Source organism: Lipophrys pholis (genome assembly GCF_963383615.2).
Source record: "Lipophrys pholis genome assembly, chromosome: 11".
Classification (NCBI taxonomy): domain Eukaryota; kingdom Metazoa; phylum Chordata; class Actinopteri; order Blenniiformes; family Blenniidae; genus Lipophrys; species Lipophrys pholis.
The window spans coordinates 7,662,713-7,686,392 of NC_137631.1; the positions used below are offsets into that span (position 1 = coordinate 7,662,713).

At 40.2% G+C, this 23,680-nt stretch overlaps 1 protein-coding gene across 1 annotated transcript in view; it reads left to right on the forward strand.

Moving 5' to 3' along the window:
• snx33 (sorting nexin 33) overlaps positions 1 to 23,451 on the forward strand; it is a 29,225-nt gene extending 5,774 nt beyond the window's left edge. Inside the window, exon 2 of the mRNA XM_080475958.1 lies at positions 21,179 to 23,451. Coding sequence (XP_080332084.1) covers positions 21,179 to 21,432 — 254 coding nt within the window. The 3' untranslated portion in view covers positions 21,433 to 23,451. The remainder of the gene's footprint in view (positions 1 to 21,178) is intronic.
• The last annotated feature ends 229 nt before the right edge of the window (positions 23,452 to 23,680 follow it).

Genomic DNA, 23,680 nt, shown 5'->3' on the forward strand with positions numbered 1-23,680 from the left:
TTTAGTTCTTAGTGACAGAAGTATCAAAGTTTAGTTGAATAAACGAATCACTGCTGTGAGTTAAATTTTTAGTTCAACACTGGATATGAAAGAAAATCCTGATGACTTGAAGTACAAGATATATTCCATTTCACCATTTTGTAAATGTAGTAGATATGAAGAAAGATAGTAAATCTGATGGGAAATGTTGACCCTGTTGAGTTTGAGTTTGAGGTAGCAGCTCAATTTAGCGCTTCTTTTTAACTCAACCACCAATACTAAAGTTCGACCTTCCATGTGTCGTCAAAATGCCATTATAACACTGAGCCGCGGTAGCATGGATATGTAGTCAAAAGAAAACGGGAATGAAAAAAAGTGTGTGTGTATATATATATATATATACATAGCTTTTCACAGCTGTTGTTTTCACCTAACGGGGATGATAACTATGAGAAAAGATTTTAGTTCAACCATTCATTTAGCAACAGAATAGTTCAGGTGTCATGTTGTGTGTTGTATGTGAGACTTAAACCTGAATATGAGATTATCTGCAATATTCATTATTTTGGAGGTCTTTGTGAAGAACATACGTTCTGTAATCTTAGTAATTTCTATATGATTGTTAGGTATTTAGTGGTATTTAACAGTTACTTGCCAAGAGCAGGTGCATGTTTTGAGGTTCTTGGCATTCATCTGCTCATTTGAGGCTGAAACTTTCCACCATGTGCCAGCCCGGCGCATCAATTGTTTTAGCAAACAGCACCCTGACGTGAATTTCTCTGTGCAAGGTGCTGGAAACATACTAGAACACGGGTATTCTGTTGGCTGCAAAGTAATAAGCCGGTAGCCAACACTTGCAGAGACAAACAAGAGGCCATCATGCAGGAGTGTTTTTCTGCAGGCAGGGTCCTCTTCGCCTCTGCTGAGTCTTCCCTGCCGGTGCAGATATCTTCCCTTGATGTGACTTGTGTTCCTTTGAAGCAGATACAGCTGTAGCAACACTCTGAACACACAGAACTGGGGGTCAGCCTTTTTCCGGTGCACTCCTCCTCCGCTTAATTCCCTCATTGCTGTTTTCCTGCCGAAGTCCTCAGAGCTCTGCTGGTTTCCCGCCATGATCCTGGTGAGCACGCCAGCTACACGAATGCTAACAGACTTTTAAGACGTGGTGATGGGCAGCGACTCTGCGTTGGGAGGAGAGGATTTTGTGTAGTGCTGGAAGAATGTCGGGGTGTGCTCCACTCGACGTTTTGGCTTTCGTGCAGCACGTTTTCTCTCTCTGAGCTCTGCTGTTGCTCAATCTGTAAATCGCTCAGTCACAAAGGCTTCACCTCGGTTTCGGCATCCTCTTCATCTTCACATCTGTCTGATTCTTTTCATCTATTGCCCTCCTGTTTCCTCTTCAGACAATCCACATCAGAACCATCTGACTGGGCAGTCACCCCCAGAGAAAGTGAATCTTATCTGGTTCAGAGGTTTGAAGTCGTGTCGGTGCTCTGCAGCACTTTGAACCTCTGCCAAGACAAATCCCACCGTCAGACTTTGATCCCATTTGAATACGTTTGGACGTCTCGATCTGAGGGGGTTAATAACGATGCATTGTTGTAGAATAAAGGCCTTCTGTGCTTTTGTGTGAGGGAGAGATGTAGGCCCTGTCAGCTCCAATCACACTCCCTGTTAGAGTGGCTTGTTGCTTCTATTCCTGTTGCTTTAGCGTCATCCCTGCATTGTCCATCGGTGCAGTGGCAACGTTGTGTGATGTGTGACGTCAAGAGACTTTGAGGACACACTTCTGTCCTTTACACAAGTTCACAAAGATTGAAAAGAGTGTGCTCTCAAGTTGACACACAGGAAAGACAATAGGATTCAAGAGGGTCCAAGCAAAAAATCACAAGTCCACCATTTGTCAGTCTTTAAGGTTTTGATCTGTTTTGACCTACACGTCAGTCTTTCATCACCCTTTTGAGGTCGGTACCTCCTCTGAACCCGAGTAAAACCCGGAGTTGTGGTGCCAATCACAAAGGAAGGTAATGAAAATGTATTGTCACCCTGAAAGTCATTCATTTGGACAACTCATTTACTTTCATTCAGCCATGGTGTAACTAAAACGGCAATATGACTCCATGATTGACAAAGTTGTGGGAATGCACTGTCTCAAGAAATTGCCCACCTCATATTGTTAATTACATTCTTCAGAGGTGTGTGTGGCTCAGACTGGGCCATCATCCAGTCTCAGAGTTGGCTTTTTGACCTGCCATCTTGAACTTTTTATGGCCACTTGGCCACTCAACCAATGCAAAGTGCTCACTGTTGCCATTAGTGTGTGAGTGTGTAAGTGGCTGTGTGAGCGAATGGGTGAATATTTTAGATCATGAGAAACACATTGAGGCCAGGGATGGGACCATTGCTAAAAAGATGTTCTCATTACCAGAATGAGTAGAATGTTTAGCCCTTTATCAAGGTATTGACCATATATTTCTTCTTGTTTCTAACAATGTAGGCTAAATGACTGACAGATCACATCACAAGGAAAAGTTGAGTGAAACATTTAAATAAGCGTCGCTTGTGTAGGATTTGCAGACTTTTGTGTAAGTAATGACAAACCTTTCACTTTTTTCTATCACATTGACATGAAGTGTATTCACCTCTTTCTCCCTCGTCTACCTGAACAGACGAATGAGTTTCACTTCATGATGTTAATTAGTAACTTTTGACCATTGAAATATCCTCGAATACACATTTGAGTTGGCGCCCTATGAAAAGTAATTCAACATGTATGTATTACATTTTGTGTTAAATTAAAATACACTCAGGGATTTCAGTTGATACTGTGTTAAGATGTGCATAGAGTGACTACCATCCCACCATATGTTCATGAATGTGTAAATGGAGACTTGCATGAACATGAGGTGAATCTGAAATATTACTTTTTACATAAAAACATCCCAAATGCCTTATTTTTTCATCTTTTTTTTTTTAATTTGATCATCAGGTTCAGTTCTCCTCTTGAGTAATCATCATCTGAGCTCTGCTGGTCTGGTTTTAATCAAGTCTAGAATATTCCGGGTGTTCTAGGAGTGAGGATAAAGTGACACTTTAAAGCAGATATCACGTTGTGTAGATTCTGTACCTGACAACAATCGCAGCTTCAACCGGAGAGAAACAACACGTCTGAAAGCTTTGAATAAAGTACAAAAGGAAACACAAAGAAGTGAAACTGACCCGCCCCCCACAGTGTGGGTATGTCTCCTGCCTGACTTGGTCACATGCTTCGTAAGATGAGATCTGCGGTGTCGGCTCTGAATCAAGTCTAAATTCATATCACCAGAGACACATAGAGAAAATTGGAGCAAATTTGCACTTAAACTGCGAATTCATGACAGATGTGAACTAGTATGGTCGTTTAAGTATAGAAAGGATCCTGCTTCCCTTCTCTCTCGTGCTCTGATCCACGCCAGAGCAGGCCATTATTCAGTCTGAGACAGAGCTCGCTCCCCTGGGATGTGTCTTGCAGGCCAGCCAGACTTTTCATATGGACAAGAGGTTAGTTGTCCTCCAAATGGCAACACAATAGAAACACATATCCAGGCTCCCATCATTTTAAAGGAAAATATATTTTGTTTTCCACATTCTCAGAAAATGTGGCTAATGGAAAGCCACGCTCACCTCATATTTAGGTTTAGAGATTGTGACTGCGCGAGTGTCCCGCGAGTGACAGAAATTGGGGTTTTGTGAGTATTTGGTGGCCTAATTCTGGCACCTTTGGTACAAGGATGGTTTCTAATTTGGCTGAGAGAACTAAACGTTTCTCTCTCTGGCTTGCTCACTCATAAATCTTGACAAAGGCAAGGTCCTCGTCTTTACACACTCTGGTGATCCACATGCCTTTGCATTCCTGTCTGTGTTGGCCCAGAGAATCGTCGTTTCACACTGAAGGAGGTTACAGATGCCTCAGGCACCTTTCAAACCCTCTCAATGAACCACACATTTACAGGCTCACGTGTACGATTGCTGTTGAAGGTAATCAAACAGAACCCCTCTTAGCATTCACTGGATACTGTAGTCTAATCCAACACGGTCACTGTGAAAACTCAAACTCAACAGGGGCGCACCATGCAGCGGCTCAGATGCGGTCTTCAGAAATACGTTTTTCAGAAATGTAGTTCTGAAAACAAATAAGCCATAAAGTTATAACGCCGCGTCATTGATGACGGCTTTGAGTGATGCGTTCAGGTGGTCGTTAACATGTCGGAAGCCCCCATTCCGACATGTTAACGAGCTGCGGGGATGCGTCATGTGTGCTACCAAAACCATTCTTCAAAGCCATATGATACTATACTAAATTTATATTGACATATACAAGATATATGAAACATATATAAAATATCAATTAGAAATAATATGTAAAACTACATTGTACAGGATTTATTTTCTCCAAGAAATTCTGAAATCTCATCCGTGGACGAGTTGTCCTACAATCGTCGTCATCTCTGTGGCGTGTTTGTTCAGAATTTGTTGGACTTGCAATCATCTCATGATCCAGGAGTCTCACAATTGTTTTTGACATACAAAAAACTATTTTCTTGCGTGTGCTTATCAAATAAAGCCTCTAAAAACCCTTTAAAAAAACAAGTTTGGGTGGGCATTAAGTCCCTTTGCAGGTCTTTGTTTACCAGTTTCTCATACACTGCACTTGTTTTCAATTTGCTAAAACATTTAAATGAAGTATTGCAAGAGATTTTATAGTTGATTTCTGATCATCTGTCTTTCTATTGGAATCTATTTTTCTGTGTTACTTATACATAGTATCCGCAGTTCAACTGCTCAAGGCAACTGTGGTTGAGGAGAAAAGCAATCACAAGCAAAGCTTATTGAAAAGCAAACACACGTTCAACTAACTGGATAGTTACTTCTTCTCTCAAATCGGCCCCCAGGCGTGACGTTATACTAACACTTTATAGCCTCGGATGAATAATTAAAACCAAACTAATCCCACAAAAGAGCACCTGAACGTAAACCACCATCAGAGCATAGAAGGACACACTCACCAACAGGACATTTATTTCAGGTTGTCCAAAGAAGATAAAATGCATGGATTAAACCCGATCGTGCACAGGAGTAACATGCTGACCTCACACAGAAAAGTCCTGGCTCAGAAGTGGATCTCATGTTGCTGTTAAAGAGATGATCCTCACCTGTACTCTACTGTGACACATTGCCATTTGTGTGACATATACTGTGGCTCGATTTTGTCCATGTAATGTTAAAAAACAGATTTATCTACTTCATTTATGCTTCTATCTGCACGTTTACCCCCCCCCTAAAAAAAACAACTGTATTCAGAGATGGAGTTATCTGAAATGTTCCATTTCAGTTGACCTCTACCTCTTCAATATTTCATTAGTTGTTGTCCGTCTGCTCTGAAGGCATCACCACGCTATGACCTCAAACAGGAAGAGAAGAAACAAGGATAGCTTGTCAGTTCAACTGTGTTTGCTTGCATTGTCATGGAAAAAAAGAAAATAGAAGTCATTGCCATCTGCATTTGTTCATGGTTTTGACCGGTTCTCTCTCTGGCATGAGCTGCAGCGGTTAGCTCGCAGATTGTTGTTTTGGCTCGTTCTGTTGGACTAATAATGACACTTTTACCTCCTCAAGTAACCAGAAACTAGACGTTCCTCATCTCTGCCTTTGTCTTGTAAACAAGTGTTGAGTTGGAAGGTGACATTCCTGACTTGGACCTCAGCCTTCGTGTCGACAGAAACAAAAAGTTCCAACCTAGACAACAGCTGGATGTGTTCCACATCTGCCTTCATGGTCGGACCGACATGATGTCTGTGTTTGGCTTGTGGACGCTCCCCCGCTCAGAGGACGGCACAGCTCGCGGTGCCTTGTGGTCTTGTCTCGTGTAAGGATGTTGTTTTGCGAGCGTTTCTGAGCTTTCATAAAAGTGCGGACAGTGGAAAAGCTGAGGTACGATTTCTCACATTACAGTGGAGAACCTGACATGTCAGCAAGAAAAGCACAGCTTGTGATCGGCAAAGCATTCTCTACTTTTTTGGATTCATTTCTCCTTTCTTAGTCGATCCAATGCAGCATGTTCAATTGTAAAAGTCTGTCTATCTAGGAAATAGCACATCTGCTCTTTAATAAGGAAGCTGACAACTTGATAAAGATTGATTGAACGTCACAGTCTTGAATGATTTTGGGACTGTTGTCTCTTAATACAATGATAAAAAGCTACACAAAAGGACAGTGATGTTAATATGAGTGCTAACAACTGGCCAGCTCTTTTACATGATGTATGGTAACAACATTGGATCTTTATTGTTGGAATCTTGGGAGCTTGTGAAAGCTCGGAAAAGCTAAATCATATAAATGCTTTTGTTGGTTCTCGCTTTTCATTTTACTCCAATGGCACCTTAATTTTTTCTTTTACAAAGTCTGGAGCTGTATTGAATAGATACCAATAGCTCTGTGTTTGTTTTCAGAGAGATGTGAGCTGTAAGGAATTCTTCAATTTGAAAAAAAAAACAAGAATATCTGGGCAAACAAGTACCTTGTCAATGCATTGATGATTTGAGATTTGTAACTCCTTCTTTGTAAATGTGGATTTCATGACCCTACAGAGTTTAAAACAAACAAACAAATCCACTAATAATGAACCATTTTGCTGTAACAAATCAAGTTCTGGTGTCAACCTGCATGTTGAGTCCCCTTCCAGTCACTGCAAGGCGACATTTCAGAAGTATCTGTTGGTAGATGATGGATTTAAGGTTACATTTCTGGCTTTTCCACATCGTGCCTCTGTAGTGTTGGCATAATGTACCCAGACAAAGCATGCTCATGGGTGTGACGTAATGGATTAGCTTTTTATTCACTGCCAGCAGAAGCCGTGAATATGCCTCCCAAGCAAACAGCCTCACAGTGTGAGGTTCCACATGTATACACAAGTGAGACGACTTTACTTTATTGACTTAGGGGCCGTCCACTCGTGAACGCCGGTTCACGTAAAAGCATCGTTCTTAGCAGATCATCCACATGAGGCGGCGTTTTAGAAGCCCGAAAAACATGTTTTTTTTTTAAAACATGGGTCCAAGAGTGGGAAAGTTCTACAACCCCGGCTTAGCTGTGAGGTGTGGACATCTGTGATCCCTCCAACACACACCGCGGTCTGCAATGTCATCACAACAATGACGGACTACATACTCCATGCCGACTGTCAGAAGCTAATGGTACATGCAGGAAGAAGATCAGGAGCATTGACCTATAGAACTTTGAGTTATATAGAAGTATATGAGCAGGAGTCTACTCCTAAATTTCTATGTGCTCTGTGTGTTCTTCTGTGTTTTTGCTGTATTTAGTGGGTCACAGTGCCCCTAAAGGCCTGGCATATGTACTACATGCTCTTAGGCCTCATGTTGAGCCGTGTTCATTGTGACGTGTGGACGTAATTTTTTTTTTTTAGAACACCAGGGAGAAAAAAGATCGTTTTGGCTCGTGTGGATGCGGCCTTAAGCTCGGTTCACTCGACAAGGTTTTCAAGTGAAAAAGGAAACGTTATATTACATTTTGGGTGTTGGTTTACATGACAACAGTGATCGGAGCCAGTGAAAACCCAACTTTTCATGCACATCACAGCCATATTGATCTTCTGTCCATCTACTGTCCATGCTCAGTAGATGGACAATAACAACAATGGCGGCCTCCAGAGTGGCATGACTCCCAGTCCATATTCTCCTGGGACTTGGTAGTCAACAGGAAAACTACATCACTTTCAGCATGTAAACGCAAAATGTTTCTCAACTGAAAAAGCAAAACTTTATGCAGTTTCACTTGAAACGTTGTGTAACTGTGGCCTTAGAGTTCATATACTGTATTATTTGCTTACAGTCACCTTTCCTGTCCCACTTATACTTCTGCACTGTTGCACATTTTGTAGTTCCATTCCTAATTTTCACACGAAATCACATTAAGTCCTGTCAGTACTGCTTCACACCAGTGGAAGAAAGAATGCAATAGTTTGGTTTCACATTCTCTACCCATTAGTAGCAGGAACATCTGTTGAACATATCTCTGCATGGCTTTGATTAAGAGTTTCAATTTGAGCTTTGGAGCTTTTAGAAAAAAAGGTCATTTTTCTGTAAGTCTGGGTTCAAACAAAAAAACACCAAATATGCACAAGATATTTTCCAGTGTGCAGAGGAATTAGGCTTTTTTTTTTTGACTGGACGTTCCTATTGAAAGCTCGGGAGGGTGGGTCTGTTTTGTACAGCCAGTTTTAATGTAAAAAAAAAAGAAGAAAGAAGAAGAAATGGATTATAAAAAAAGTTGAGGGGGGTTTAAATTAGTTGCATGCACATTCCAGTTGTGGACATGAACTCCAGTTCTGTTTTATCTGTTGGCTGGTGTAAACACTATTATCGTAAGCTTACTCAGCAGCGGGGTTCTTTCTTCATGTTTGTGTCTCCTCAAGGGATTTACAGCCCATTTTATACTCCAGCAGAGTCCTTTTGACCCTGTCATGCATTCTTGAAGCCTCTCCCCTCCTCTCCTCTCCTCTCCTCTCCTCTCCTCTCCTCTCCTCTCCTCTGTTGTTAGAAATCCTCAGCTGTGATTCAGCGGAGATGGAAAAGACAATCAGGAATCTGATAACTGCTGAGCTGTTGACCTTAATACACGGCGGCCTGAAAGACAGAAAGACGACTTCTGTACTGAGCTGAACGTTTCAGCTCAGTCTGACAACAGACTCCACAAACAGCTGAGCTGACGATGCTCACAGTGAGGAGTCATTGTTGGCTAAAGTGAACGGTGATGCGTTCACATGATGGTGATGATACGGACGTTGAAAGGCCGCATTGTGATTGCGCGAATGAGCTTCTTTTTACAGTCGTGTTCCGATCAGAACTTTTACTTCCTAATCCAAATCAGATTTTTTAGGAATACGTGTCAACAATTCCAGATATTTTTCCTGATCCAATACCTGTATTTTGTTGATGTGTTTTCATGGGATACAAAATATTCAGTGGTTTACTTCCCAATCGTTCATCCTGAATGTCGTCTGTAACATGTTCTGCAGGATTTCACTGAAAAGTGTCCCAATCAGAAACTAAGGCCTCGTTCACACTGCAGGGAAATGCGACCCAATTCAGATTTATTTACTCACAAGTGATTCATATCCGACCTGTTTTGTGGCCGTGTGAAAGCTCTAATTCCTATTTTTTCACACCAGACCAAGGCCTCGTTCATATGGGGTACCAATTCGGATGTTATTCTACATGCGACCGCCTCGTCATTAACGTATGACTGAGGTCACGGATAAGCGCCGGAGGAAGCGATTCCATCAAAATGTTAAAAGCAGATAGAAAGCTGTTCTCTCTTATTACCGCATTCTCTTTCTTTCCCTCCTCATTTTGTCTAGATTCTGTCGGTTCATATCTAACAACCACTTGAAAATGGATCTACATGCGCTGACCTGTGTTGCCAGATATGGTCGATATCCCCCAGTTGGGCAGCCAAACTCTCTTACCTTTTAACTTTGTTTATTTCAAGCTTTTGTGTGTTTATGGCGTGTTCATTATTATAATATAATAGTTTATGGTTTTAAAATTCTTTCTACGCAGGCTGAGATTTGGGCAGACTTTTATTGAGGTGTGTGGTTTTTCCGTTGTTTGGGCTCAAAACAGTAAGTCACATCTGGCAACCCTGGTGCTTACCGGAATGCCATGCGTGAATATCATGCTGGGCGTGACTTCACGTTGTCTTTTGCACATGCGCTCTTGGGGCCTGAACCCGTCGGGTTCGATCACGTTCACACCACAGCCTGGTAGAGGTCACATTTTAAATGTAATGTGAATGATCACACCAACAAATCAGATACCAGAAAAAAAATCTGAATTGAGCAACGTCGCTTAATAGTGGTCACTTCTTGTTTTGAATGATCTTGTATGTATCACATACTTTATTGTACAGCACCAGTAAGACGCAGCCAAAGACTTTAAAAGTGTCGCAGTCACTATGTGGTTAATTTTTGTTCATCTTTTTACTGATTTAATGGAGCGATTGAATTCACATTTCCTGTGTGTTGTGAATAGTTGTATATTTATGAAAGCACCATTAGTGAACCCTCTGTATTCCGCTGTCTGTTTACTTTTTAGACGTCGTATCAAATTGGTTGTATTGAATGAATCTCTGATGCTTCCACCTCTTGAAATGCTGCTCATACAGATATTGCAAGTTGGATTGTTTTGTTTGCCCAGTACTGACATGTTAGCCCCTATTTGGCTGATGTGACAACAATGAGGTTGTCACATGGCTGTATTTCCAGCATGTTGCAAAGGGTGCTCGGTTTATGACCCTTACTATATCGCTGTACAACAACCCCAGTTCACCTCCGGCCACCACAATCTATTCACTTCAGCTCATATTGGCGTGAGCTTTTTTGGCAAATATTCAGAAAAGCACTCAAGGAGAATCCAAACAAAGTGTACTAACTGAACTTCGAAAGCCTCAGAGGAGTCAAAACATTTCTCATTCTCAACTACATTGAGTGGGGAATACGTTGGGCAAGCTGTTAGTCCGTCAGAGAGCAAAAATCACACAAACACACCTAACGGAAATGTCGTGTGTGCATTTTGGTGGAAACTACACAAATGTTTTCGCAATAGTCAAATACAATCACTTTATGTGTGTTTTATTAAACGGCAGCACAGCAGCAGCTTCAACCACTTGACCTAAAAGATTGGTTTCTGGCTTGTTTCACTGGGCTGACCGCATATCGCCAATATTTTTAAAAAGATCATACATTAAGTATGTTTCATTTTCTTTTTAGTTGTAAATCATAGAAAGGCCTGAATTACTGTACAAATAGGATAAATGAAGTACATTTAGCAACATATAATGTAATAGGATATTGGAGCCATTATCATAGTAACATTTCACCAATAATCTGACAAGTTATTGGCAAAATAACTTATATGTATAGCCAATAATGTATTACATAGGGCTGCGTTTTTCTTTAGTTGTTTTTTTTTGGATTTTTTTGTAGATTGCTTATAAAATAAATGTCATAGTTGGCATTGTTGTAATATTAATTAATTGAGGATTCATCAGCGGCAGCTCTCTGTCAATTATAGTTCTAAAAACGTATTCCACTGTTTCATTACATTAATTACAAGTTATTATGTTATTGGCTTTGTTATATTATCAGTTGCTACAAACCTGAAAAACAAATGTGTTTTGATGGCGCTCTCTATTCATCTCTTGCCAGCATGATGGTATCAGGAATGGTTTTAACATTAACTGAGCTTAACAAAGTGGTTCAATGTGTTAATGAAGAGTTGATGTCATTTCTTGACAGCTTTAATAGCTATTGTCCAAAGTGACTGACATCTGAGCACCAGTTGGGTTAAAAGCTAAAGCACAGTCGTCTCCAGTTATATGTTCTGACTATTTGAGTGGAGATCAAGGTTTTTGAAATCAGAGGCCTGAAGGATACCAAGCAACACAAAGGACTTGCTAGGGCTGCACAATATATACTGCAAATCTGTCATTGCAGTATCAGCATTCACAATATATTTATCACACAGGAATAACTGCAATATATTATGTTTTTATGCACTGAATGTCAACATATTCAGCCAATTTAGATCTAAAGAACTGCTCTACTGTACCTCTGAAATGCTGCTGGTGTAAAGTGCAGAACTGCATCTGATAACACAAATAAAAAAAATGAACGCCATTGTTTCTGTTTGAAATTGGATCCAGGAGAAGAACAATGCGATGTTTATTTGAAAGTACAGATCCCAAAGCACGCAGACATCAACATCAAATACTTAAATTCACTGCAAGTCATAGCACTATTGCACAACTCAACAAAAACAGTGGATATGTGGCTAATATTGTGCAGCTGTAATAATCCTTGTTAACGGCTTTCTGAAGAAGTTTAAGATTGGGTTGTTTTGATTGAGCAGTAATTTCATCACATGCCTTTGTAGAATGTGAACAAGGTGCAGGCTGCCAGGTAGGAATAAACAGTATGTACTCTATTTTGCTGATGATATCTCATAGTGGTCAGTTGTATTCTCGTAGTCAGGAACAAGTCATTGGCCTGGGTTGTTATCTCCTTCGTCAACGAGCCATGCAAGAAATCTGCAACCGTTTAAGATGCTCCTCTGACCTTTCATTGTGTTTGTTAAAAATGATAGCCATTGTACCCTTAAAGAATATAAGGGATTTTTTTTTTGTTTTCGATCAGTTATTTCAGTGATCCATAGAGAACAAATATCTCACCGGTTCAGGCTGGTGCTAGACACAGACTTCAGGCCACACACACACACACACATGCACACACACACACACACACACACACACACACACACACACACACACACACACACACACACACACACACACACACACACACACACACACACACACACACACACACACACACGCACACACACACATTGTCGACAAGCCTCATTTGTCCTCAGCTGAAAAATGTTTCTGTTTACTTGCCTGTGGAGCACGAAAAACATCCACTAATCTCACTCAGTCACGTTAGCCGTTTCTCTGTTTGAAGTATTTGAGCAAATTTCCCAGATTAGTTTATTTTACATCAAACTGATGATTCACTGTGATTCAACGGATTCAAAACAGACGATCACACCTACCTTCTTGGCAGGATCGGTACTTCCCCACCTCATTTTTCTACTTGTGGTTACAGCTGAACGCTTTAGCCTCACCAAGCAGAATGGTGTGTGTGCACAGTCAGTGACTCTTTTCTTTGTCTTTCCACAGTCATCAGCTATTTTTTTTTGGGGGGGGGGGGATTTGATTTGAGTATCATTTAAGCACCACAATGTTAATTCTACACTTCATACATGCAGTGTATACATATATACGCTGGAATTCATGATGTCTATGACACTAAGATCCTAAATGCTGAAGCACTATTGAAACTTTGAGCTGGAGCCTGATTTGGGAAAGATTTATTCATAAACTCATTGAGAATCAGCGACAATACTAGAGGATATGTGTGACACTAAAGTATAGATGACGTTAAACACTCACGAGGACTTGCCTCTCCTCTCTGAGGAAGTATATTTCTTGAGTTTTAGTTGACCAGAAGGTCTTAATAGCTTGGGTGTCTTACGCTTTATATTCATATCCCACATAAATAAAACCACTTTATTTAATTTGTACAGAAGTAGATCCGGTCCCAGGAGACTATGGAAGAAGACAAGTTAGTCTTTGTGCACTGTCACCTGCAACAAGAAACACAAGGATCGTGTGCTCTTTAAAACTATCTTCCCTTTGTGAAGTACTAAAGTAACGTTACCAGCAGTAAGTGGTGATTTTAAGCACATCTCTGGGGTAAATCAAGTAGGAACTTCCGTTCTTCTTTGTTTGATTTATTTGGTCTCCTCCAAGGAGAAGGCTAAACAGTGATCATTGGCCCTCCCAGAGCCGCTTGCCTTAATTCCGGCTCTTACTGCTCCTACACAGCTCAAGCCACACAAAACAAACCCTAAGCCCGGCTTATTGTTTTATGACAGGTTGACACGTCATACATCATACAACGCCACCAGAGGACGTTTTTGATTAATACAAAAGCACGAAGTCTAAACGGGTCAAAGGTCTGCTTTAAAAAGCCTGAAAAGACAAAAGCAAATTTCTTATGAATAATAAAAGGCATAATGAACTGAAATGAACGAGCACTTTTTGAGAACGGCTTCCAGAGTGCAACATTCTTGAAATTCACCACCCTCCGTGTAAACAAGGAATATGTAACTTTTCTGAAATGCATATAGTGCGGCACATTTACGGTCCGAGTAAATGATTTCTCTGCACGTGTGAGTCAAGACAAGAATAATGAAGGAGTGTGTTGTTGGTTTACTTCACCATCATCTGCATCGGTGGAAACACATTTTTAAGATACACCAGATACTGAGTTGACCTATATGACAAAAAAAAAGACAGTGTAAAGAAACGTCCATTTTTACAGCGTACTTTTTTTGCTTGCATATGTGGTTGGTTGTATTATAAAAAAAAACACAGCACTGACGACTGGCCTGACGTTTCCATGTGTATAGGAAACATTGTCAAAGTGTTGCCGTCTGAGAGGGAAAGTTTTCTGATATGAAAATGCGAAAACAATCCTACTTTCATCGTAAACAGGAACTGAAGCTTAAACATGCAAAAGTTTGAAAAAAAAAAAAAAAAGACACTTAAACTGTGTAACACGATCGTCACACTCAAAAAGCATATAGTAACTATGTAATATAGGTAAGGCAAATTTAATATATTTAAAACCATCCAGACACAAGGCAATTCACAGTGATTTACAAGGAAATAAGGGATATAATAATAATATACCCTGGGCTTAGGGAGGAAGATAGGAGAGGATTAGCTGGGTTAGACTACAACTCTCCCCCCCGACAGCCTCGGCTGCTTGACTTATGAGCCCACTCAAATTATATATGAGAAAAATTGTAGTTAAACATTAGAAGTGCAACAAATTTGCATATTTAGAGATATCAAAAGCAGAACACAGTGTAGATGTCATGTTGAAAGATTTTTTTTTTTTCCCCACCTAAAATGTTTTATTTAATCACTGTGATGGACTCCAGCAGCCCTGCGATGGGTAAATCTGTATAGGTCACACACATCATTAAGGAATTCAGACGTCCTGTATTTTAGCTCAGACTGTCCTCTCGTAATTGATACACAAGTAATGTCTTTTTCAGTCGGTCGGCTCACCAGTCTCAGCTCAGTATCCTGCCGTCACCTTCCAGATATTTTTCACAAAGTCTCACAGGGGAAAAAGAAAGAAGAAGAGAAGAAAACGGGGGTGTTGTGACTTTTGTGGTTCGCATTTCAGCAGTGAAGTCATTACATACTAGCAGCCCAGTGTACTTTCACTTGTCACACACACACACACACACACACACACACACACACACACACACACACACACACACACACACACACACACACACACACACACACACACACACACACACACACACACACACACACACACACACACACACACACACACACGCTGAGGAGACAAAGCAACTTTTTTCATAAGGTGACACTAGTTCAGTTTTTGAGGACACTCACCTTGATTTCTTTTAGAAGCCTGATTTAATTATTTCTGCCAAAAGATAACGTTTTCATTACAAATGAAATGCTACAGGAGCAAGTTGGATTGGTGATTTGGAAGTGTTTCTATTCACTCATTACTGGCACACGCTGACAAAAAAGCAAAGGGTCATATAGGAAATCGTGATGCAAAAAAACCAAATTGTCGAACAAAATTGTTAATTTCATGAAAGTACAAAGATGTACACCTTATTATTTCAGTTAAAAGCAATGTAGTTAATGCGATGCAGCAATTTAAAAAGTGGGTAATAAGTTATTACACAGGAATTATATACTAAATAGAATAGGACCTAACATGCAAAGTGAGTTTTGATCATAAATCATAGAATTTCAGTCACATGAGTGATGCATAAAGACTGACAACGCTGCTTAACTTGCATTTTAAATGTCAATTTTTGGGTGTATTTTGTCCATTCTGCTTGTGAAGTAGCTTCAGTCACAACAATCAAGTTCAATTTTATCCCCACCATCAATAATCTCTATCTTTATGAGAAAACTGTCTGTTTTGACATGTTGCTTTGCATTTGCATTGCACTCTTAAACAGCTGAAAAGAGTCCTTTTCATCCTAGTGATGCCTCCACTCAGGGATCAAACAGGAAGAATGATTTAATTTAACTCTGACTGGTCCCAGATGAGGACCAGTTAAAATTAGACCCTCTCCGTGTTACAGTCAGGATCTTTCAGGATTCTGCACTGTGTGGAGAAAAAATAATGCTGATGCTGCTTATTAGAAGCTGAGGGAGGGAGCCAATGTCTTCAACACAGTACTAAGACATGAGCGCATAACCAAAACACACTGTTGCTGCAAACAAGTGCCTTAACAAGGTATTTTCTGCCGTCTGGCTTTCTGTTTATGACCAAGATCTGGGACACGGGTCTCCAACGTTTCCCATCGAAAGAGACGTTTTTGTCACTTTCCTCCAAATGGAATTCTACTGGAACCACCAGACACGTTTTATCATAAAAGATCACAGAGATTATGAAGTTATTTATGTAGTTTTTGCTAAACTTACATTCATGACGTTTCATGACTCAAATTTAGAATGAAGTTCGCTGCTTTAGCCTTTGTAGCCAATTTTTGTGGTTTTAACCTTTTTGGCCTGTTTTAACTGATTCAGCTCGTTTAGTTGTTTTAGCCATTTTGACTTTTGACCATTTTTTCCTAATCACGTTGGCCATTGTTGCCATTTTAACGGTTGGACTTGTTTTTGATCCATTCTTGTCGGTTTAAAACATTTTAGCCAATCCTCTGTCTAACACTTTATTCTGTTTATTTTTTATTAGCTATTTTAGAAGTTTGTACCCTTTTTTGAAAAGCAGTTTTATCCTTTTTTTTTTAAACCATTTCAGCCAGGAGAATCTTTTTTGAAAATAAGCCAGATTTGCAAATAATAAAAAAAGAAGATAATAATCGGATGGAAATTGTTTAGAGAGCCAATACAGAGGAACTAAGGAGCCACATGTGGCTCTAGCGCCGCAGGTTGCAGACCCCTGAGCAAGAAGATTCAGGAAGATTTAGGGATGATGTCGGGAGGGAAAAGGTTTGGCCCGCGGTGACCTCAGACAGCGCAGTGAGAATGAGCCGTTTAACAGATGTCTGAGCTCAGTTACCCACAAGAACCCGGTTAATCTGATCTCCTCTCGTTCTGTCCAATAAATTTGCTTCCAGTCATCTACTTTCTAGGCCTGCTTTTTGTATTGTTCACTTCATTATGCACAAAATGAAGTATTGACGAAATACATGAACGCTTGGAACCAGTGAAACAAAGATTTGAAGATGAGGACTAAATTCAATGTCGACTCAACTAAAATGTAAATTTGGCTTGTCTAAAAAAAAAAAAAGTAACATAATTTATAGTTTGTTGTTTTTACATATTGTTCATCCGCGTATAAATATCTGAATACTTGGTTAGTAATCTGAGGCGGACTGCTGTCTGACGGCTCTGGAGCTAAACAGTGTCTTGTACATTAATAATCAGACTAATATTTTTATTGGCCTTCTTGTGTGACGTCTCCATGATTAGCCGACTTATAAAACACATACCTAATCCAGACGCTCGGGAGTCACATACCGAAGGAAAGAAACCAATCAACTTGTCTGGTTGATGTTACAACCTTTGGAATGTCATTGAGAGTGCTCCATGAAACACTGCACTTACCATCCCACACACATATGTGCACATACATGCCGGCATGCAGACGTTACAAATATTGTTATTGTGTTTGTCCACTTCGGCTTCAACTGTCAAGACTGTGTCTGATCCCTTCGCTGTAAATCTGAGTGGAGATAGAAATGAAGGCTACTTGGATGTCTAAACATCCAATGAACTGTGAGGACATTTTAGAGGCTTATAAAGCTAAATGGGCTTCTTTGCATCTGGACTCATCACCTTGGGGTGTATATTCTCTCTCTACATGGACCAAGACACTCAGGCACGAAATGTGGCAAAAGTTGAAGAGTTAATGAGAATCATCCCCAGAATGGGGGATGACCTCAGTACACTGATTCAAAGGCCACTGGTGATGGCCCTTCTAGGCCACCGTACCATTAAACCTTGTTGTGATCACGGTTGTTTTTAGATGGATTTGTAATGAGGCTGGCTCACGTCAATAAAATATGATGTAAATTAGTTGAACACAATTAAACCATAGTTCAATAGATTTATAGGCCTTATTATATAGAGTCACACTTTGTCCATGAATGAGATTGTAAGTTGTAGATGTAAAATACAGTACTAGAATAAACAAATCTGTGGTTCACTCTGGTTTTCCATCACGTGCTGGCTGCTAAGGTTGTGACTCAGGTATTTAATTGCATTCAGTCCTTTCCTTTCTGTCCTTGCCCTGCTTTGTCTGGCCTTGCCTTTCCACCTCAGTGGAGCCCAAATATCTTCCCAGCTCAGACCCATGAATCTGTCACTTGTGAAACACTGCAGTAGCCGATCTGCTCGGGCAAGATAAACAAACCATGCGACTTCTCAGACCACTGCCCGTGGACCAGCCAGCTTTTGTGCCGCCCGGCAGGGGGTTTGGTTTGAGGAAAAGTGAGGAACATTCTCAATTTTTCTTCAGTTCTTTTGTGTTTTTTGTTGCTTTCATTGTTTGGTGCCAGGTTTGAGAGCACATTTTGCTGCAAGCGGGAGCTTTACATCAATGGGACGAAAAATGAAATCCAAGCGGCCTCACATTTGAGCATGTTGCATGCAGTTTCCCACTTTGTCCCCAACCACTTTCAGCGAATGTGAAGCGTCTTTTGTTGGGAGACTTTGCATCTCTCCCCTCGCCACACACACAGATAGTGAGTGTCTTTATGTCCCACAGACGTGTTGTCTTCTGGTCCACACTCTCACCCTCAAGTGGAAAACGGAACACATGAATGTAGGTCAGCGCCACAGACTGGAGTCCACACGCCTCCTCTAAGTGCTGTTCATGCTTTCCCAGCCCTCTGCCAGGAATTCCATACCAAACGCAGCGTAGCATGACCTCACAGATACACTTAACGGATAAGACCTTGGGTGAACACCGAGCCCCCCCCCCCCCCCCCGACAAGACCGGCACCTCAAACCGGTCAGGTATTACGAGATCTTGCAGGAAATCTCAAGGGAAATGCCGTGTGGGCGGCGTGCCACGGGGCTGACATGTTCTGCCAAGTGACTTCAGAGCAGTCTGGGCGATTGCGGTTCCAACTCGCTGAAACGAGACGCTTGGTATGCGTTGGAACAAGACGCGATTGTGCGGTAGCTGCTCTACCTATAAAGAATACGGATTACATCAGTTTAATGTCTGGACTGAGGGTTACAATGTCGGTGTTAAGAGCCAGCGAGGAGCAGAGCATCACGATGGTGCTGCAGCCTTTTTCATGTCGACCCACCCAAAGACCAATAAAGAAATCTCAGCCTTCTTTTTCTTTCATTTTTTTTTACTCCGTATTAAACTTTTATCGCAGCTTGTGTTTTGTGGTTATCTTTTTGGATTTGCCGGCAGTGCAGTCGTCTTGGTATTAACCCTTTGTAGGACAAGTTTACAAACAAGCTCCCCTCCAGTTTTTTCCTATTTCTTTAAAACTCACAAAGATAAATAACAGTTGCACTCTTCTAATGAAAGCATATTTTGGAGGACACTAGTATCATGACATCTAGTGGCATTTGTATCCTACTTTGTGGCCTTTATTAATCACAAGTTGTTAGTTTTGTGTTTTCGGACAGACTTTTAAAAGGTCTTGAAATATTCTTCAGCAACAACCCAGTGTTGAAAGTTTCCATTTTCCAAATATTTCTACAAATGGTGAATGGAGTTCAATTATTTAACACTTCTCCACTGATTTTGCAGCTGCCAAATGTAAACTAGATTAATAAAGTGTCATTTGATAAGCAGTAAGCTGTTGTTGTCACGTTGTGGTGATCCAAATCGTTTAGACGGAGGTGCTGGGAAATGTGTTTATGGCATTCACAGTGTCATAAAAGGACATTTATTGGTTTTTAGCAGCTTCGAGCAGCTAAGAGTCAGTCTTCGTTTTGTATACTACCGACCGCTTTCACTGGTTTCAGCTGGAAGTATATTTCGGTGCATAAATCCTCTGGTCCCAGGGTAGCATACAGGCCAATCTTGTACATATGCTCTGGTCTTCTTCAAAGCTTGAAGTGTATTTCTGATATGGTTCCAGTCTTGCTGGGTAACAGATGGCAGCTGACATAATTGGTGTGTGAGTGAGACTAACAATGTGAAGCGCTTTCAGACTGCTGAAACAATTAAAACAATGGATGAAACCCCTTTGTGTCACTGATAACAGTGACACAATATATGTAAATGTTACACTTGTCACAAATATGATGCATTAGTATTGTAAATTATGAAGTACATCAGTTTTATCATGTCCACGTCATCTCATTGGTGTACTTTTCTGCCACATTATATTAAAAAAGAAAACAGGGAGACCTTCAAAGTTAGTGCCTTTCTTTCTGCTATTCACCAGTGCAATGAAGCAAACTATTACATACTGTTCATAGTTTATCCTTAAACAGGATGGGAAGGCCAAGAAGTCACTGACATTAGTGAAATGTATATATTTACAATGTATAATCACGGTAGCCTATGTGACATTAATACCTCAATGATTAACCCTAAAGGAAGTTTGGAAATTTTACAGGATCCATTTGGGTGAGAAACACCAGCTATCAATCAAGAACGTCCTGTTCCACAATGTTAGATAAGACAAACGGCTGATTTGAATTTAAGCATTGATGAAACACACCTGATTCTTAAAATAAAGTCTGGGACAGCCTCAGTGTGGATGAATCTGTAGCACAAATGTGTGCAACCTTCAAATATTAGAATGTGAAAAGAAAAATGATCTGATTTATCATTCATTAAGTTATTTTGCTTTTAAACCATATCTGATGTTAAACACTGCTACTTTGATGCAGAGAATACTCAATGTATTTTTGAACAGCACAACTCCCGTATGTGTTGTTATACGATTATGCATCACCCATGATGCATAATGGTTTTTTTTTAATCATTATTATTTGGGTAGAGGTAGAAACTCAACACAACCTGCTGACTAACTGGGTTTTTAAGCTTAACTCAGGGGTCTCAAACTCAAATGATTTGAAGTCCCACTGCTGGCACAGTCACCTCACTGGATGATCGCTTCACAAAAACATGTACATTTATTTCTCTAAATGTCTTCTTTCACTTCAAATTTTGTATAATAATACAAAACTGCAAACAGTATTTGCAGATCTTTTTCTTAAATATATAATTGCAGCCTCTCAGTGAACTAAGAAATGACAGCATTTATCCTCATATTTTCTTTACATTTGACACTATAGAATATATACACATTGGTTTCTGAATGCTCATGTAAACAGTTTTGAAACAACACTTTTTTTTTTCATTCTGAGAGGGGAAAACTAAATAAAAAAATAACTCACTTAGATTCTATTATACATTTGGCAGACGTAGGAGATTTGACCAGTAATCCCTGTGACAATATTTAACCCCGTGTGACCCTCTCTCCCTGCTCAGGTGCCTTCGCCAAGGTGAAAGAGAGCCAGAGGATGAGCGACGAGGGGAAGATGGACCAGGACGAGGCGGACGGCATCCGGAAACGCTGCCGGACTGTGGGCTTCGCCCTCCAGGCCGAAATGAGCCACTTCCACCAGCAGCGAGAAGTGGACTTCAAAGACATGATGCAGGACTACCTCAGGGAGCAGATCGCTTTCTACCAGCGAGTTGTCCAGCAACTGGAGCGCACCCTGCGCATGTACGACTGCCTGTAGACACACAGGGAGGCTTCGTGGGTCCAGATGCCAAAACAAAAACAGAAACACCAGAAAGGAAGAAGAGGGAGATTAAAGCCTTTAAAGTTTTTTTTAACGTGAGCTGACAGGTGAATGGAGGAAGAGTTACTGGAAGAAAAAAAAACAAAACATGCACAGCCAGCCTGTCTTTCACTTTGATGGATTCAAAGTTTGTTTTTAAAGACCTACTGTATCTTTTATTTCTGAAATACACATCACACCGGCAAAGTCATAGTGTATTGCCTATTTTGACCTAACTTAAGGTGTTTCTAAGGTGAAAATAAGAGAATAGGTTTGTAATTCATAGCAGATCATTAGTGTCGAAGCCATGAAACGGGTTCTGGTTTAAAGATTGTCCCCTTCTCTCTCTACATCCTGCACTTTGGCTTCTCTCACACAATATCCTGGTTTATTTATCAGCATTTTATCTAAATCACTGGTCATGTCAAAGCAATCAGGCCTAAGAAGTTTCACCATCGTCTCGCTGAGTGCTTGTCCAACTCAGGTTCACTTTGTTAACTTTATTCTCGGTTATTAACGGTCACCGATGTCTGTCTTAACTTTGCACCAGGTCAAAGACTTACCCTGTACTCAAAGCTTCGCGAGTTTTTCTTCTTTTTGCATCACGTGCCTTTAAGGACCTGATGCAATATTTCCAGGTAGGAGGGTTTTTTTGTTTTTTTTCTTTCTTTTTCTCGCCTTCAGCATTCAGCTTGTTTCTTAAGGTGAAACGTTTGGAATGAAAAGTGTTTTGAGACACATTTGCACACATTAAAACAAAATATATAAATACTTTGTGGTTGTAGCTGGTGGGCGTGTTTATTGTTGTGTGGATGATTGAGCGGAATGTAATCCTAAACTAATTTTATCATGGCAGACAAACAAAGACTTTATGTAGCAGAAGGTTAATTTGTCTCTAATCTGTTCAAATGTGCATCTGATTTGTGTTTATCCAACACAATATCCTGCTATAGCTGCAAATCATCATGAAATGCAGCTATTTCTTTTTTTTATTTTATTTTTTTTGTACATGGGTTCATTGACTATGATGAGCACATTGATGTCTGTGCTTTTCGCTGAAATAAACAGGGCACAGCATGGAGCCTGGTCCTGCTGCTAACCTGCTGGCTGGTTTCTTGCGTGATATAAGACAACATTTTCAAGTGAATACACCAAAATGTTGCGGCGTTTTGGGGGATCGGTTTACACGACAATGGCGGTCGGAGCCACTGAAAATATACCTTTTTGAAAACGGCTCCCAAGGTGAGACTTTTTTGAAAATGCTCTCCATGTAAACTCTCCAGTTTTATATGTAGAGTTTAGACCGTATTGTCCTTTCCGTGCATGTGTGTGTGTTGTTTCAATACAAAAAACGTACGACAGCACCCACTAGTGGCCCAACATGAAAACAACATAGTTTTCAGCATCTCAGCTGTTTCCATATAAACCGACATTGTTTTCAACACGCTGTCGTGTGAACGTGAAACTTTTCTGAGACGAAAACATAAAAACAATGCAGTTTCACTTGAAACCTTGTCTTGTAAACAAGGCCTTAATCCACTTAACCAATCAATGAAAACCTCCGTTTTTTGCTCCCATAAGTTGTGATGCTTCGGCTTGACAAAAAAATTAATAAATAAAAAATCAGGTGTTGATTAAAGCCACGTAACTAGCAGACCTGAGAAAAAACCCTCAAACAAACGTAATTTATTTATAAATCTATGAAAAGCGAGGCCCCAACACGGTTAACAAAACTATCTAACCTAACATTTTCATCGTGTTGAACTGTCAGTGTTGGCTCAATTTGGAACCTTCTCTTGATATGCATTTCTATGAAGCCCTGCAACCATTTGGACTAGTAACACTGCTTTGGTACAAGAGCTTACTTTAATATTGACGTCTTTTTTTACATTTACATTACATTAAATTCTAGAGTGTGTGTTTTAATAATATAACTATAAGTTTCAAACAATTTGTTCCCTTTTTATCAGGATTTACAAAAAAAATTAAAAAAAAATCCAGAAGAACAGGGCATGCTGGGAAACATCTGTCGACCCTTCTGTTTTCTCATGAATTGCACCCAGCTTCTGATTTAAAAAAGAACAATGGTTTATATTTTTAGCATTTTTTTTTTCTTTTCCAAATTGAAACGAAGCTAGACTAGCTGTTTTTAGCTCAGCTTAACTAACCAACCAGCTGTTAGCTCTTAACTGCTTTACTCATCAGA